The sequence below is a fragment of the Pogona vitticeps genome, chromosome 4 (genome assembly GCF_051106095.1).
Source record: "Pogona vitticeps strain Pit_001003342236 chromosome 4, PviZW2.1, whole genome shotgun sequence".
In the NCBI taxonomy this organism is placed as follows: domain Eukaryota; kingdom Metazoa; phylum Chordata; class Lepidosauria; order Squamata; family Agamidae; genus Pogona; species Pogona vitticeps.
In genome coordinates, this window is record NC_135786.1 from 133,953,242 (window position 1) to 133,972,750 (window position 19,509).

General features: G+C 40.1%; 1 protein-coding gene across 3 annotated transcripts in view; it reads right to left on the reverse strand.

Moving 5' to 3' along the window:
* The window catches only part of RALGAPA2 (Ral GTPase activating protein catalytic subunit alpha 2), a 255,925-nt gene that overhangs the window by 151,088 nt on the left and 85,328 nt on the right, over nucleotides 1-19,509 (reverse strand). For all 3 annotated transcript variants that reach the window (XM_072998430.2, XM_072998429.2, XM_072998431.2), the window contains 3 exons: nucleotides 15,837-16,030; nucleotides 14,599-14,697; nucleotides 9,019-9,174 (listed from right to left, as the gene is read on the reverse strand). In XM_072998430.2, coding sequence (XP_072854531.2) covers nucleotides 9,019-9,174; nucleotides 14,599-14,697; nucleotides 15,837-16,030 — 449 coding nt within the window. The remainder of the gene's footprint in view (nucleotides 1-9,018; nucleotides 9,175-14,598; nucleotides 14,698-15,836; nucleotides 16,031-19,509) is intronic.

Below are 19,509 nucleotides of genomic sequence, written 5' to 3' on the forward strand. Positions count from 1 at the left end.
TGTTTACCCTGCAGCCATTTTGAAACTGTCAATCAGCTGGCCGAAAATCATCGCTTTGCGATGATCGGTTCCCGAAGCAGGGAACCGATCACTGCAAAGCGAAATTCCCCAATAGGGAACATCGCAAAGCGATCGGTTTTGTGATCGCAAAAAGTTCATCGCAAAGCGATTTCGTCGCTAAACAGAGCATTCGCTAAGCGAGGCACCACTGTATAACTATTAGAGATGGGCATGAAAGTCTGTTTAGTGGGGAACAGATGTTCGGTGACTCAAAGCCTTGCCTCTTCCGGTGGGTGCCCACTCAGAGGCAGTGCCTGCAGGAGGTGGGGAAGGGAAGCCTAGCGTCTGCCTCCAAGTGGGGACCCGATGAAGGAAGTGGGCCCCCCAAGTGCTGAACACCTGTTTAGCTGCTAAATGAACTGACACAAACCACTGAACTGTCAGTTCATACCTGTCTCTAGAAGAAATCTATGATATGGTAAAATTCACTGTTATCCAAATTCCATAAAAGTGAAAAGATGAAATACCGTATTTTTCCGTTTATAACATGCCCCCGTTTATAAGACACCCCCAATTTTCTAACCCCAAAATTAAGAAAAGTTAGCTTGAGGATTCAGCCTCCAAGCTCAAAATGTCGGACATTTTGTCTCTGTTGAACCTTGAGCCTACAGGCTCCACCTCCAACGAGGTGTATTCCAATTGGTTTGTTCAGGGTCAGCCAATGTCAGTTCCATAAGGCTCATGATTGGAGGTAGCTAAGTCTCCTGACTGTAGGAAACAAAGCCTCATGGCTGAAGCAAGACTGCTTAGAGGCAAGGTATGTGCCGTTTTGTTCTCTCTCCAGCTATCTCAGCTTACTTAATTTTTAGGATGGTTCTACCGAAAGCAGCATCTTATAGACAGAAAACTACGGTACTATTAGTGTTTGAGTCTTCATCCATTCTGAAAAATATTGTTCAACTTATTTTGGCTCCAATTAACATTTCTTCCAGGATCAAGTTGACACAATTTTGGAATGCTGCTCATCAATCCAGTCTTGTCACTAGAGGCTTATGTGGCTTCAAGGTATCTTTCACCAGTTAAGGCTAATACACTGACTGCAGAGTCTCCTGGGAGGAGACTAATCGGCCACAGTCACCCATGCTCAAAGATCTTCCACATTGGATCAGTACAGTCACTGCAGATGCGGGCACCTTTACAGTTGGTCTGAAAATTGCATTTTGTGCAAAACAGAACTGGAAGCTTTCACTGGCTTAAGATTTTTTCCATAATGAAAGAACTCCTGGTTGCCACTCCATTTCAACCCTCTCATACTCCTCTTCCCCACAGACAAGTACGGTAGATGGCATGGTAGGGGAACTTTGAGCAGACAGTCCAGGTTTATTGGAAAGAGTGGTGGATGACAAGGTAGAAGGACAGAATTGCAGGAAGTTGTAGGTGGTACAAGGTAGCGTTGATCTGGGCAGTGATGGGGAAAGAACAAACTCTGACTGGAAGGACAACTGGGGAGGAGCAGTGTGGAGAGGAAGACAAAAAAAAAAAAAAGAGAGAGAGAGAGGAAGACCTCATTTCCTATCTTCAAGTGGGTCCAGGCTGCCACTTGGCATCTGCAAAGTGTCTGCAGGCCTGCTTGGTTTGGCCTGACTGCTCCTATAGGAGCTCATGGACTGCCTGCAGCTTGTGCAGGAGTCCATCACCAGTGGGGCCTCAGGACAGCAAGGTGCAAATCTCCAAGGTGGAAAAATGGAAGGAGTTGTTATATGCAAACTTTGTTAGTGGCATGATTAAACTCAGCCGTCACGTTAGAAGTATATAAGGTGATACTGATATACGGTAGCATCTGTCTGCTCTGTCTGGTTATCGAATTCTCAAGAGGTACACAGACGACAGATGCTTTAAGTCCATCAGTTCAAGTAGGTTCTACAAGAAGCAGGCAGTTTTTGGGACCCTTGATCTAACATAATCCCTTCAGGCAAATTGTAGGGCTGAAATTTAAGATTCAGAAAAGATGAAATACGATTCAGAAATAGGCATGCTATACCTTGGCTGCGGGTATCTTATGCACCAGAAGAAACAAAGAAAATATGGCCAGGATCACTAAGATTTTTGTCTGGTTCTCTTATAGGGGCAGGTCCATAATGTAGTCTCATGAAACAAGACTCCATGGGCTAACAAGGACTGGTAGGGGTTTCAACAAGACAGCTTGTTTACTAGGTTGGCTGTCAGCATGGCAACAGAACCTTTCTCATTGGCTTGTGCTCAGTTATCCAAACTCCCTGGTAATCAAATGGAGGGGATTGTAAGGGTCAAAATGTCCTGCTGGCTGTCATAATAAATTCTGAACACTAAGTCTCAGAACTACCATCAACCTTGGATGGGGTATGTGTGTGGTTATGGTAGAGAAACCCTACATGTATCAATTAGGGCAATCTGCTGACCCTCCAGAGGTGCTGAGTTTTCAGTGGTGAGCTTGAAGAAGGAGTCTTAGACTTTGTTGTTTCCAGGGGTTCTTGGTGAGGGTCTGAGTGATTACTGCAGCCATGAAATTGCAGGGAGAGAGTTTTGTAATCTGCAGTTCTTCAGCCTTCAGGGAAACATACCCAAGTTTCCTGTACAAGACATGAGTTGTAGTGTCTATATCACGTAGGAACTCAGTCTTCCTTTTCTTTCTAACATGGATGATTATTAGAGCAGGTTCCTCTCTTCAGGTCCAGCTTACAGAAAATGTTGGCTTTGCAAAGACAACCCAGGAGCTGGGAGATGACAGACAGGGGATACACGGTGAAACAAGGATCACATTCAATGTCTTGTTGGGCTGACACTGGGCCCCCAAACATGAGAGAGTCACCAAGCACTTGTAATCTCAAGATTAGACCACTGTAACACGCTCTACGTGGGGCTGCCTTTGAGGCTGATGCGGAAACTTCCGGTGGTGCAGAATGCAGCGGCCAGACTCCTTAGTGGAGTGAGAAAATACCAGCACATTTCTCCTACTCTGGCCATGTTGCACTGGCTGCCCATTCATTTCCGCATTGACTTCAAAGTTTTAATGCTTACTTATAAGGCCCTAAATGGTTCAGGACCTCAATATTTGGCGGAATGCCTACTCCCACCAAGCTCTACCCGGATCACCCGTGCAAGTCAGGAGGTGAGGCTGAGTAGCCTGACGCTGAGAGAGGCCCGGAAGGAAAAGACACGAAATCGGGCCTTCTCGCCGGTGGCTCCTCACCTCTGGAACAACCTCCCTCCGGAGATTCGCACGGCCCCAACACTGGGCACCTTGAAAACTGAATTAAAAACATGGCTGTATATTCAGGCCTTCCCTCCAGCTAATATCTGATTTTTCTTTTATTTTTCCTTTATTTATTTCTTATTCTGTCTTCATACTGTATTTGTTATTATATGATTTATGTAATATTTTGTGTTATTTTATTGTTTTATGTTATATTGGGAGCCGCCTAGAGTGGACTTATAGACCAGATGGACGGGGTATAAATCAAATCAAATCAAATCAAATCAAATCAAATCAAATCAAATGAATGAATGAATGAATGAATGAATGAATAAATAAATAAATAAACAAACAAACAAACAAACAAATTGTTGTTATTGCAGTGTGGCAACTTCACACAGTTCTTCCTGTGGGCGAGGTGGATAGGCAGATGACTCCCCTCTGCTAGTTCTTCTCTCTGTTAATACCGCAGATTAGGAGAGGGAGTAAATCTATCAAGTTGACAGGAGCCTCTGGTGTCATCTAAACAGCACAAACATAGGGCCAGTGCAGGAGTACCCGGTTATTTATCATTGTACTTATTGTGGATTTGGCAACACTGGGTAATTGGGCTTGGTGGTAACATTTACCCATTCCAGCCAAGAATGATCATGGCAAGAGCTTAAAGAACTGACCAACAGAGGACAGAATTGATAATCATGAATGATGAGGCAGAACATTCTCAGGACCAGCAGGATGAGGGGTGCAACTGATAGGTAGGAGTGGAGCTGTTCAGTTTATCTCGATCTGCTGTGTTAGAGAGTCAGTATTTTGGGTAACTACACTCAGAAATCTGCCATGAATTGTTTTGACCATGGGGGCACCACAGGCTGAGTGGGGAGGTACTGCCAGGCCACAGAATTAATTTCTATAAAACTGCTGCAGGTCTCAGAATCTGAAAGTAAAAAAACACACCCAAAGTTGCAATCACAAATAAGTGATTGTAGACGGAACCATGAAGAGCTTGAGACTGAGCCAACTTCCTCTACTCCAGATCTAGGAGCCCATCTAGGCCTAGTGCATCTTTTTTAATGGTCAGTTCAGCAAATCTTGGATGATACCCACTGGCATAATAGCCTGCCATGCCGCAACACAGCAACAACGATGAACAGCAAAATGCAGAGGTTAAAAACAATGGAGAGTGGCCATCACTTTCATATTCCCTTTGTGAGTATCTATAGGCGCACACTGGAGAGTGTCCAGTATGCTAAACAGAGCTTGGTCATATCCACGAAACTGCACCTGCATCCCTATCTCTCTTTAGTGGTCAGTTGAGGCCTGGTGCTATTCAACTTTATGGGCTGTTAAACCAGTAGTGGCAAGTTGCAGGACAGATCCAGGAGTGCTAGGAGGCCCAACGGGGCTTGAGACTTTTTCTCAATCTTCTCCACTGTAGCTATGCCAGCCGCTCTTCAACCAAACATCAATCTAGAGACAGAGTGGAATGTACTGGAGCTAATTCACTGTGCCCTTCATCAGCCAGTCTCTCTTGGAATTCATCCATAAAAGCTGCTTTATTGCTGTTCAGGCCCTGGGCTGGCTGCCGAAAAGAGTACAGTATCTGACAGATGGCTATCTCTGCCTTCTTAGGACTCTCATGTATGGCCCATAGTTGGACCACAAGCCAAGGCACCCAAGAAAAAGTAAGATGACTTGAAGCAGGAAGGGCATAGCCCATTTGGCCCATAAGCAGACTAGTCACAAGGACCATTTTAAACATGTTGTCAGGGAAGTCTTCAGACTGGAGCTGCACATAAAATTCGCAGTGTGCCAGGAAAGCAGCAAACCAGTCAGGAGATGCATCAAATGTCTCTTGAGGGCCCATGATATATTTGTGCCTGGGATGGTAGGCAAAGGAGGCAGTGTTATCTGCAGGATATTCACCTGGGCCAGCAGGCACCTACTCTAGTTAGACAAGTAACCTGGTCCAAATGGGCCTGGATTTATTGCATTGGAAACACCATGCATGCAAACATTGGCTGAAGAGAAACTGTCATGTTTAAACTGCACCAGAAACAAAGAAAAAACAGAATTGCCTGAAAATATGTGTGTTCATGCAGTATTTAGAGTGAAGTGGATGCAACATATCCATTATGTGAGGGAATCATGAGAGAGAGAGAGAGAGTGCAGAAAGGGAACTGGTGACTTGGAGAAGAGTCTCAGAAACAGTTACAGAAAGGCTTTTATTAATCCATTGGGTTGCCAATTGACCGGGAATGAACCTGTCTTTTCTGCTCCTGGGCAACAGTTTGCTTATTAGAAATGAGCAGACAAAACTTCTACAGCATAGGTGAAATGTCATATTTCAAGGTAGCAAGTGTTACCTGGCAGGAGTATAGCAGGCCCCTTTGGTTCTGAACACAGAACAGTCACAGTTTCATGGTACATGCAAAGAATAGTCAAGATGTCAAGCGAAATGGTTAACTTCACTTGCATTGTGTTTTCTGGTCCAACATCCTGCGTACTGGGCATTCTCTGGGGCGGGGCAGTGTTCACCTGTCAAGCCGATCTCATATTTCGGAGGGACTGTCTCCCTCAAGACATGTTCCTGCATCTCTGAAAGGGGGCTACTAGCTGGTTCTTCATGTTCTTCATGTTCTTCTTCCTCTGTTCGGGTGCCCTTCTACTGAGGTAGGTTGTTCTAGTCTTCATCCTTCAAAGAAAAGTCAACTGTGCAAGGAATTATGCCTCTTTCTTTGTGAAAGAGCTTACTAGAAAAATCTTCTGACGTGAGAGCAAACCTGGCAATTTACTTTTTATGGACTGAAACTCTCAGTCCATAATCCAGCATGGTCACTGGACATTCTATTTAGTCCAAAACAGTATTTTTTTCCAAACTAGAGAAAAAGACCAGTGTTGAGAAGACAAGCTGGATAAGAAGCAAGCTTTCAGCCACTTAAGATTAAATGGTGGAATAAAAACTCTTAAAATCATGAATCTATCAAAGTGTTGGGTTGTGGAAAGTGATTTATGCTGTTCAAGTAGAAGAGGTGTAACCCTCCTCTCTCTAGCTATGATCTGGATGATTCCTCCTCTTCCCATGCATTTGCTATTAAATAAAAACAAAGAAATCGTGTCGTGCTTTCTTATGACGTGGTTAATGTAAAATCTACCCTGGAACTAATATTCCATGTCTCAATTGACTCAGAGTAATTAAATATAATTACAGACTGCTGCAGTTCTGGTTCCTTATATGCCTTTTCTCCTTACACCCAGGGCAGAAGCATAACCCATATAAAATAAATTAAGGACTTTCAATTAGTTTTCATTAGGTTGCAAATCCCACTTCCAAAAACCAGAGAAGACAGAAGGGAATATAAGAGTTCTTAACTTTGACATTCAGTGTGAACCCACAGGTTTTGTCTCTAGACAATAATACAAACCATGTACACCAGAACTTGTTTTCTTTATTTCTTCAGTAACCCTTCAGTTCTGAAATGGGCCTATACTGGGTGATTTTGTGTTGTGGTCTTTGATGCTACTTTCTTCCTTTTAGTTTCCATTTATACCTAATTAATAATGAGTTTCTCCAGATCCAATGAACAATCTAGCAGGTTAAAGTATATGAAACCTGGACAGTAAAGAAAGAGGAAAAGGAAAAAAATGATTTGTTTGAAATGTGGTGCTGGAGGAGAGCTTTTTGGATTGCCAGAAAGACAAATAAGTAGGTCCTACATCAAATCAAGGCTAAAACTATCTCTGGAGGCAAAAATGTTGAAACTGAGATTGTTCTACTTTATGCACATCATGAGAAGACAGGATTCTCTGGAAAAAACAATAATGCTGGGAAAGATGGAAGGCAGCAGAAAGAGAGGACGATCAAACACAAGAGGGATTAGCTCCCTAAAGAAACCATAGGCTTGAGTTTGCAAGAGCTGAACAGGGCTTTTGAGGACATGATATTTTGGAGAATGTTCATTCATAGGACCATGTAAGTTGAGGGCAATTTGATGGCTCATAACAACAATAATAATGTTGATCTCCATATCAGGGAGTTTCCATTCCTGATTTAAAAGCTACTCAAGTAAATTTTGATTTTCATTCGTTGTTTTCCTTACAACTAACTGATAGACACTCGTTCTTTGGACAGTTCATGTCACATTTTATGTCTGTAGGTAAATATGTTGGCATGTAGTCACCTACACAAAACATGCATTCTTCCTCCTCAACAGCATGTAGCTTCCAAGAGTTTACCTTGGAGCTGTACTGAATGTTCTGAATATAAAGAGAACAAAAGCAGTGCTCTAGAACTCATAAAAATATCTAAATAAGTACCTAATCTACAAGAAAATTCTCATCTTTTCATGCCTGTTTACAGTTATTGTTTCTACAGTCCATTACTTTAGCACCATTCTCTCCATATTCCTTTTGTTAAGAGTTGGTTTTCCCTTCAGAATGGAAGGTGAGGGTAAACACATATCATTCAGGTCAGTATCTTATGGACAAACACTTTCATTTTATCTAATGCAATCCTAAAACATCATTTACAATATATTGTTGGTGGAAGATGCCCTTTTTCTCTGTGACAAACATTGGGAAGTTGGCCTCCCACTTTTTAGGTCTGCCTTAATTACAACCAGTCTCCCTCCAGAGGAACAGTTTAAAACATTTTTATAATTTCCTGGGAGAGGGGGTGCAGGAAGAACTTACACTGTTACCTAGGTCTAGTATAGCGCTGCATCTCCCCACCAGATTCATCGATTGCATATTTGGATAAACACAAATATTTCAAATCTGTATGTGCTCCCTGAGTTTTCAAATTGAAATCTAAACATTATGTCTCAAAATATCACCTCACTAGAAAACCTGAAGCTAAGACTGCCACCAAGAGGTATAAAAGAGAAAAACATTTTTGAAAGACATGGCAGTATTGATCAAAAGTGAAAAATGCTAACATGACGTTGTTACTTACCCTGTCTACTAATAAAGATATTAAAATAAATCTTATTAACTACTTAAACTGGGTGAAACATACCTTTCTATAGAACTAGTCTGTCTTCATCAACCTTTGGGATTTGTCCGCTTCCCCTTTCTAACTTTATAATCTCCCATTTTTCTTAGCCAACGTTTCTGCTTGGAACTCATTTTATTTCTCCTTAATGCTCATCTTTATACATACCAAACTGGCCTATTTCCTCTGCTCAACATGCCACATTTTCTTACTCCATCAAACCCCTTCTCAAAACTCAATTGTTTCTGAAAGTGTTCCTTGAATTTCTATAGTCACAGCTTTTACATATCATAGTTTGCAATGCAACTTTTTGCAGTATATCTCCATAATTTACAACTCACTTTTGTGGCTCAGATAAAATAAAACAATGGCAGTAGTAGAATAAACATACACATTTTTCATGAAAAAGTCTGATAAGTCAATATCCATCAATCACTGGAGAAACATAGGATTGTAATCTGGATTCCCTACTGTCAACTGGATTGAACAATTCCCCTGGTAAAAGACAGTGCAAGGGTTTCACCTTCTCCCTTTAGGTACTTGCAACTCCCCCCAATTGTTCTACAGAGTTGAGGGACTCTATTGAATACCATGCAGGGAATGGAGGAAAGGGGTGCACAGTGAAAATCCTCCAATAGGAAGATCCTCCACCAAATCACCAGTCCTTCTATGAGCAGAAGGGTAAACCTTAAAAAGTGTGTCCTTCCTACAACAGAGGGAAACTCAGAAGGAAAACTTTAGAACATCTGCTAAATTAATGCAAAACACTTTTCAAAATCAGAAATTTAATTTGTACCTGATCTTTGCTAGTTAATCCAATGTGCATGACAAGATAAAAATGCACGAGGTAGTCAGGATTTGGCACAAAATCTTGACGCCTAGTCATCATAGCACATATCAATTTGTATGCATGGAGCTTCCCTTCCTTATATTCATCCGGCAAAGATGTAGCCTAAAAGAACAGAATTTATGTTCTTAATAAATCATCTCTAGATATCAAATAATCCAAAGACAAGTTGATACTAAAATAAGTTGATTCAAAACACCTGGTCAAGATACCCTCAACAAGATGATAAAGGATAATTGTACATACTTTTGATGCAGTGAGAACAGGCTTATATGTTTAACATTCCTGAAAAAGAAATTCATCAATAGAAGGGCTTTTGATTTAATATAGGTCTCTGTTATCACAAGGCAATGAGGAGCTTTTTACATACTCTTCCATTGTGAACAGCTATATCTATTCCCGGGGGTTGGATGCCGCTGTGGAACAATGTGGAAGGTACTGTAGTATGGGGGGGGGGGACCACTGGGGGTAAGAAGAGGAAATGAAAATCAACCCCTTAGTGTTCCATTAGTGGACACCTCCATGGATCAGAAGGATTCCTTCCATGATTGAAGAGAAACTTCGTAGCATTCAGATTTAATAATGGAACCTCCCACTGAGAGTTGCCATCCCCCCACTTCATTCATTACATGCCAATACGCAAATGCTTCCAGTGGATGCTGGTTAAGTGTAAAGCACAAGTAAAGTTCACACCTTTTAAAATATAATTCAGATAGTTGTCTCCTTGATTACTCTTTGCTGCATGAAAAATACTATGTTTTGGGAGACTTGCTTATAATATAACTGTTCAATACCTTGTGATCAACCCTGGAGCCAGTAATCAAACTATTTTAAACAGAAGTGCGGAAATGCAGCTGCAATATCTAGATTAATGGAACAATAATTTTTTTTAAAAAAAGGTTTTTATATCTCACTTTTCCTCCAGTGAGCTCAAGGTAGTATATATCCTATGCTACCTATATTTACATTTGCTTCCTGCTCCCCTTACATATTCTACATAAGCTACATCCTTTTTGATCAAACCTTTATTTCTTTACATTAGAACAAGAGAACTGTTTTTTAATCAAACCAAGAAGTTGAATAAGTAAGGGGAAAGGGGATTATATAAGTACAAGACTAATTCTGACAACACCAAATAAAAGTGCTAAGAACTAAGGATTTAGTTTAGTTAAATTCTTATTATTCCATTCTGAAACACATTAAGTTTATATATAGTACTTAAATATTTCATTAAGTTTTCATGGTTATATTCCTAATACATCATATTAGGTTTTTGTAACTACAGCTTTCAGATATTCAACAGACAGAGAAAAAATTTCCACACATAAATCTGGTAGCATGTTCTTGTTAAATAAAAAGAAGAAAAACTACAGATTTTTCTGGACATTAAATTCATGTATCTTACATAGGGCAAAAAAAAACCTTGAAAGATATGCAGAAGAGTAAATTGTACAAAGTGCAAAATATTTGTTTGGTTCATATTGCATACTAAATTTATCATATTTAGGGATAAATGCCAGTTGTGACAAATACAGGCTTCTGGTTTTAATTAAAGGTTCATAAAGTTCTAAAGGACTCTTTGGGAGGTGTTCAAACATTAGATTTTCTGATCTGACAGATGAGCCATAGAGTGTGTTTTTTTATCCTTTCCTTTGATGACAGAAACCAGACAATATGAAAAAAGCAAAATTCATATCTTATTTTAAAAAACTGTATGAAATTATGTCACTACTACAAGAATCTACAGAATCAGTTGCAGTTTCAAGTTGGGAATTAATCAAAACACAGTGTCTTAAATAAGGGGTGAGTAGAAGGTAAACTGGGATCTACCAGTAGATGTACTATGTATTTCTGACTCACAACTCTTTGAGAACTGTAGCAAGAAAAACAAACCCCTTTCCCATCCTAAATTATACTGTTGAAGGGAAGAATTCTAGAGGTAAGCAGGATAAATTTTTGTCGTATCTGAGCTCTACTCAGTTCTGATTCTCAAAACAATTTCCTTTTGTTGCAGCCTCTGGTTGTGGATCTCTGGGTCTCAGTGAAAATAACAGATACCACAAGTCTGAGGTATGCACATTCTTAACAAAAAATAAAACAGATCCACGATATAACATCAAACACTCTCTGATAGGAACATGCTCCAGCTGATATTAAAATTGATTGATTGATTGATTGATTGATTGATTGATTGATTGATTGATTTGATTTGTATCCCACCCATCTGGTCTATGCAACCACTCTGAGCAAGTGGTCAAATAAACAAGAGTAAATTTCAGTGATTTTAATTTAAAGCGCTTAAGTTTGGACGGACCCTGTAATTTTCACGTTTTAGCTCATAAGAGCACAAAAATATTATAACAATGATAAAACTAATACGCTAAACAGTTTCTCCAATGTATTTTGGGTACAATGCTCTTCACAACTATGACCAAAATCCTGTTCGCTGTTCGTTGAGAAGCAATAACCATAAATATCTCTTGTGTATTAAGTCAGGCGACTCAACCATAACAGATAATGTACAGTACATGGTGATTTCTTAATTTGAGGCAATGTACCTCCTAAAATTACAGCATTTGCCCTAGACCAACATAAAATCCCAACAGGCTTTAGCTTTATACAAATATTTGGCAACCTAAAATAAAATATGGAAATTCATTGATTCAGCTTGGGCAGTTGCAAATGAAAGAGAGGGACAATTCACTTTGTTTTCATTTGCAGACATCCCAGATGCCCTACAACAACATTGGAGGGGACATGCTGACTGCAGGGAGAAGAGAGAAATGTTGACAAATCCTTCTCTACTTACTGTGGGCTCCCTGTTCATGTTGAGATTTTGATCTCAAAATGTATTAAATATAAAGTAAAATGGTGTGGGTACTAAGGTTAAGGACTGTTGTACAGCTGTTGTACATGATGTAACTTTATGTAAGTAGAAAATGAAGTAATGTATTTTATGATTGGTCCCAAGAATGTATATAAGTCATGTGTAAAGGGGACATTTTATCTGCTGTAAATCAGATCACTTTTTTTCTATGCTATGTATTGTACCATGTCATGTTATACTGCCAGATGAATGTCTATTCTCTCTGTATATATGTTAATAGACTAAGTTGGCATTTTACTCTCTCAGTGTTATAGTGCCTTTGCAACCTGATATCTCCTAACTCTGCTTATGTCCTGAGAACACATATTAAACCAAATTCTGAATAGTTCACACAGTCCTCTTTAAAAAAACTTTCTCTCTGTGGCACAATTAGACATAACCCAATATTGGGTTTGATAAGTAACTAAGAGTGCAACTATATTGACACATAATGTAGGAAATGCTTCAGGATTAGGACAATCTGATTCACATTTTTCCCACTGATCATATGATTTAAAAGCCAATGTGAATTAGGCAGGAGCATTTGTAGTTTCCTTCTTTGCTACTTCTACTTTTTCAAAGATTGGATTCATAAGCATCAGTTCAGGTATTGTGATCATTTGAACTGATGCAAAAAAAGTATATGCAGGGTTGGTGGTGGCTAGCATGATGGTGCACAGCCGCTGGGGAGGGCAGTGTTAAAACAGCGGAAGGTTGGATATTTGCAAATAATACGTTGTCAATGGGGGCCATATGGCCCCTCGGTGGCCCTGAAATATTTGAAGGGGCCACAAACTGGAAACAACTCATCACACACCACCTTACAAGGTTCATTATGCAACTTGATCTATATTTCCTTCACATTGTGTTTAGGGCTATGGCCAAAAAAAAAAAAAAAAAAAAGTTGAGAATGCTGATCTAGACACTAGAGAGAGAAAGAGAGAGAGAATAAGAGAAGGAAGCTGCCACATGGTTCTTGTTTATAGTGTATTAAGGTAATTCTCTTGCAACCATGTCTTCTGCAAATCAAGAGGGCTACAAGAGAACATTAAGAAGCTGCAAACAAGGCTGCTTGTCAATTTCCTCCTCTCTCTTTGTGTGGCCATTTAACACGAATGTACCTCAGGGAACTTGACTGCAGCTGTGTCCACAGCAGGTGATTTCGCATTTTCCTCACTGTATAGTTACAGTGGAATCTTGACCTACGAATGGCCCGACTTACGGACTTTTTGACCTACGTACAGCTCCAGCCACAAAATTTTGGATCGACTTGCGGCCGGAGCTTCGATGTACAGACAAAAAGGGCAGGGGAAAAGGGCAGGAAATTCAAACCGTTGGTGGCGAAGAGGTTGATTCTTTAGCTTTTTCGCCCCAACAGTTTGGAAAAGGGAGGGAGCCGGGTGGGGGGGGAGAAAGGCATGAGCCAATCTGGCCTTTCTCTCCCATCGGGCAGCTCCTCCGCTGCTGAAACCACCATCGGGCCATCCCTTTGGGAGAAGCCAGGTGGCGAGGAAGAAAGGCAGGAGCTGATCTGGTCTTTCTGCCCCACCGCGAGGCTTCTCTCAAAGCACTGCGCCTGATGGTGGTTTCAGCAGCGGAGAAGCCTCGCGGTGGGGGAGAAAGACCAGATTGGCTCCTGCCTTTCTTCCCTGCCACCCGGCTTCTCCCAAAGGGCTGCCCCGATTGTGCTTTCAGCAGCAGAGAAGCTGCCTGGTGGGGGAGAAAGGGCTGGAATGGATTAATGGGTTTTCAATGCATTCCTATGGGGAATGCATTTTCGACCTACGGACTTTTCGACCTACGGACACCATTCCAATACGGATTAAGTCCGTAGGTCAAGACTCCACTGTACTTCTTAACTAAAATACCAACAGTAAGAAAGGCACTTAGGAAGATGTGCTGATAATGCAATAGGAGTATCTAGTTATTTTTTAAATGGTAGACAAAATCTTGAGTGCTCTTTAAAATATTCTTTGGTCTTCCGTGCCCTCATGCTTAACTGATCTGTTACTTTGCAGTGGAAGAACACACCACCATATAGGTTTCAAACCATTAACCAAATTATTATTTGTCGATAGATACTGTCAATAGATATTGATTCAGCTGTCATGCCATGATGCAGGCACAAGAAAGTAAGTGGTCTAATCCTATGCCCCACCACACTGTGATCAGAGAGATCTTTGTGCACTCTTTAAGGCTAATCAGAGTGATTATAGGTAACTGACACATTTGTCATACTAAACTTATTATAGCTAGTTCAAAAATCAAGAAAAAAATAAAATGTTTTGTATATACACGCAGAACAAAACTGAATATATATTCTCAACTTTTGAGTCTTTAGATATTTTGGACCGTAATCCCCAAAGGTCTAGACAGAATATCCAATGGACAAGGATTCTGGGAATTGAAACCTGGAGCATTTGGAAGACCACAGGCTGAAAACCATAGGCTTAAAATACTGACTAAATAATAAATTGGTACAGTCAAAATAAATGCAGTATTTACACAGTATGACAATCTGACTCTTGTGTTTAAAAATTAGTAGGGTAGTTTTTTAAATGTAAGACTGAAGGTAAAGAAAAGCAAAATAAGTTATACCGATCCAGCCCAAGGCAGCTAAAATGCTTCTAGTGAACCACAGTAGCATTTTTTAAAAAACTTACCTTGAACAACCATGATGCAAATATTCTGAGTGGTGGAATTAAAACAGGAGGAGCAGGAGTGGATTGATTATCCAAACTGATAGCAAGATTTTCTCTTATCTGAACAAAAACCAACAAAATATATATGACAGGTCAAAACTAAAACAAATAGTATTTTCTTTTTTACCTTTCCAGTATAAGTCATTGGATCTCAACCTTTGGCTTTTGCTTGAGCAAGATACAAATTGTACAGGACTCTTGTTTAAAGATGACAGAGTCTCTGCAGATGAGGTAGTCTGTACCAGCCATTCTCTACCCAATTTTTTTCTTCACCTCAGAGGATGCCAAAGTAACACTCTCTTCTCTAGTTCTACCACCTTCCCTAGCTCATTTGACAAGGACAGAACAGGGCAGCCTTCTTTGTTATTGCTACCAGGCTTTGGAATGCACTACCCAGAGAAGCCAGGTTGGCCCCCTTCCCTTTTGACCTTCCACCATCAGGCAAAGTTCTTCCTCTCCAGACAGACTTTTAATCTCAATGTTTTTAATTATACAGATATTCAAATGTTTTTAGATTGTGTTTAATCTTGATTTTTTAAAATATTAATACATTTTTAATTATTTTTAATATGATATTATAGACTGTTCTATAGTTTTGGTTGTCAACCACCTTGGATCCCTTATGGGGGAAAAGGTGGCATATAAATAAATATAAATAAATAAATAAACACTATTCCTTTTTCCTCTCCTATGGAACAACTTCCATTAGGTTACCACCACAGGATACACATTACAGTCCACTGTGGAAATTCTAATTTCAGTTTTTCATTGGTAGGTCATTGGTTACTGTAAACCAAATCATTTGAATAAATTTTCTACTCTCCCTCCTAACTGAAGAGTTAATGTGCATTAGAAGTGTTACATGTTAGTGTTGGAGAATAGCTGGAAGGTTTATTTAGGATACAAGTTGTTCGAAAAGAGTTGCTTTGGGTTACGTTTAAAATCTGAACTATAATTAAAATGAGTAATTGAAGAAACCAAGACACAGAAGGCTAAATCAAATTCTTAGTGCCAACAAGAATAGACATTTTGAATGAATGGTATTTGTTAAAGTAATATTTATGCGAGTCCTATTGATTCTACTCTAGCTGAGACTGAAAGTCACATTTAGCCCTTTAAAAAGACTTATTCAAGTGATTTCAGATAGACTATACAGTTAATAACACATTTAATCTTAGATGAATTAGACTTGAGCTGACCTTAGCTAATTTGTACCACAGCTCAAAGAGATACTGAAAGACCTTGGCATGTATTCTAGGAGACTCAATGTTGTTCACATCTCCAAGAATCCCCAATATTCTCCGCCATAACACAGAAGCAGAGTCAGGATGCCAGCCTATAAGATTCCCACCAGCAATTATACTGCAGTCATCAGCAAGGAATTCACTGCTGTCTGAAAAAGATAAAATTATTTGTCTTAATTACAAAATGCCCAAAGCTGTGAAAAGGAAAGAATTGCATATTATAGGAGCACAATCAGTAATATATTATATCCTAGTGAGAGCTGTGAGCAAAAACCATCCTCCTCCAACATACAGTATCTATCACCGATGGCAGGCCAGCTAATGTCAGATACAGAAGACAGGATTTGCCCATGCAACAATAACCCTTAAGTGCAGCACTTTTCTTTTTCCAGTAGAAATGAAAGGCAACCATTCAATTGTGTGGTGAAGATTAAAAGGTAAAAGACATATATATCATACACAGTCACAAGCTTAATGTATTCTCTCTCCCTGATGAGTCTCTACTTAGAATATTTATGATGGATGAGTGTCCTTCACTCCCTACCGTAACACACACAAGCACTGTTTAGGTTTATTGCTATACTTACTAGCAAAACAAACAGAGCACTTGAAGAAAATAACAAAACAGAACAGCAGAACAATCCAAGACAGTTTCCTTTTCTGTGGCCACATTGTTTGCTTTCTAGACACTTATATGTGGTCAAATTAACTTCTCTGTTTAATAATAATGCCACCCCATGAGGAAGAGTAAATCAGAAGGAACAAGGAAAATGCAAACCATCTTGTCACTAGGAGACCCTATTATCAGTATCTGCTCCCCTACCACAGCAAATGCCACAACAGGGAAGCATCCAGCACAGTTTTTCAGAACAGCTACTTTCCCAATGCCTTGCTATAAGAATCCTCTGGAGCAAAATGTGAGATAGATGGGCCCTACACAAAGAATTGCCAGCTACTTTCCTGTATAGCAATTTCCTGTATCATAATAACACAGCAGATATCCTGGTTGCCTATTTTCATTACTATAACTTATCACAGTGAGGCAATGAATAAGCAGCAATACCCTGGGAATACTATAAGAGAAAATAAAATCACCAGGCCACAGAATTCACCAGGCCCAAAAGCTTTATACTGACGGGGTCCTTCCTCAGAGGAGCCAGACATGAGTGAGAGGAGTCTGCTTCTATTATGGCAACACAGAGTATCTCCACAGCATCAAAAAACAAAAACAAACAAACAAACAAAAAAAAAAACTGCTCACAACAAAACTTGGGGGAGGGGGCCAGGAATTTGCATTGTTGGACCACAAGGAATTGAATACTTTGAATTGCTACTTGTTCCAAGTACAGTGGTGCCTCGCATAACGAGCGCACCGTTTAATGACGAATTCGCATAGCAATCCGTTTTTTGGGATCGCTAATGCGATCGCATACCGATGGTTCCAATGGGCAAAATTCGCATTGCGACGATCGGTAAGTGTTTCGCTTACCGATCTTCGCATTGCGATGTTAGGGGAACAGCTGATCGGCGGTTCCAAAATGGCCACCGGAAGACCCAAAATGGTCACGCACAGCGTTTTCGCGCCCTGCCCTCACTTACCGAGGGCGCGAAAATGCCTGCGCTATGGAGGAACATCACTGAACGGTGAGTTTGGGGCCCATTGGAACACATTAAACGAAGTTTAATGCGTTCCAATCGGTTTTTCTATTCTGTTTAGCGATGTTTCCAAATAGCGATTGTTAATCCAGAATGGATTAACCTCGCTATGCGGGGCACCACTGTACAAGGTACCATGGGAAATTTAGTTTATTTCAGATAATGGTACCGACTTCAGAGTTCTGGTAAACTATATTTCACATGGTTCTTTTCCAATAACGACACCCCTATGCCATTCTAGAGGCCAGAGACAGGAAGGAAAATAATGAAGAAGGGAGCCAGTGATCTCAAAAGAGACCAGTTGATTCACAATGCTGCTCTATGCCCACTGTTCAGCCATCAGTGTCAGGGCGAACAGATCAAGCTATTAGAAGAATGAAAAAGGGGGATAAGTTTGATCAATGCTATAAACAAGACACTAAAATGAAATGACAAGTGACAGGAGCCACTCTGTTGCGTGGATTTGATCTTACGACTGCTGGTCTTTTGACCTTGCAGCACAGAGGCTTCTGCAGTTTAACCCGCAGCGCCATCACATCCCTTTAAAATGAACAGAGGCGAACTTGAAAATTTTGACTAGCATGTATTTCTATTAATGAACAATATGTGTGCATTTCCCACATTCGTCACAGAATCTGTTCAGTACAGCAGCTGATCAAAAGATATTCAGCACCCTCTAGTGCTATAGGGTAATATATCTAAAAGAATTATGATATCAATATTATTATATTACAGGCAATAAGAGTGAAGGAATCCCCTAGCTTCCCATTAGTCCCAGTCACATGTGGGTTTTCATTCATTTCATAAGGAAGAATGTGATGCCTGTCTAGAACTACTCAGGACAAAACTGAATATGAACAGATGGGAAATGATACTGTACCCAAACAGAAGATGTCACATAAACACATAAGTGAGGGGAACATTCCGAAGCACCCTTCTCCACCACCTTCACATTTATATGCATATAAACACACGTGAGTGGAGTCTTCCACATGGGAAGGGATACTGGGACAAAGGATGCTATGAGCATCAAAAGCAGTGGGAGGCAAGCTGATGCTTCACATATTCAAAGAATGCATTTGGAGTGTTTACAGCCTCACCACAATGATTAATTATAATTGAAAATAGCAGCCAGTTATTTAGAAAGGAACAAAACAAGTTGTATTTATCAGACAAACCTCAGAAGTAACGTCACACAGAGCACCTTCTGGGAAACAAAAAAACTAGGAGAACTGAAAAGGTCTCCTAAAGAGGATTTTTAGACAACATAAGGAACAGGAGCTAGCATGCCACACGAATTCTACGAACCAAAGAAGCAGATACAGATATTGTGTAAGGAAAAAAGACAAGCTTTTATTTATAACCAATGGAAGCAAGCACTCAGCACAATATCCCTTAGAAAATCCAAACTATTTGGGGGCATAGTGAATAATGAAGCTAAAAGCAGTTTCTCAGATCTAGCTAACATCGAACCAAATATTTGGTCCAGATATTTCTCAAGCTTGTTTTACAATAAATACAACTTCACCAGTGTTAAGGGTGAAGTCCTGCCTAAGGAATTTCGCAGGGTGGCCTCTGGTGACCCCTACAGATATAAAGGAACTAATTTCTTAGTTAAAACTGGGAAAATCACCAGGATCTAATATAATATCCCTATTAAAATATCCCTATTAAAATTCAATATGGATTGGTGGACGGCACCACTGACTGCCCTTCTTATCATGGTAGACAAGGTGGGCCTATTGCCAGAAGCCTGTACCAATAGTAGTTCCAATCTAGAAATCAGGTCACCCCCTAAACCCTAGTAATTATACCATGTTTCCCCAAAAATAGGACAGGGTCTTATATTAATTTTTGTTCCAAAAAACGCATTAGGCTTATTTTAAGGGGATGTTTTATTTTATAGTTATGTCATCTTCTGGTTGCTGCACAATGCTGCACAATGGTGGAGGGTGGGGTTTCACTTAACTGG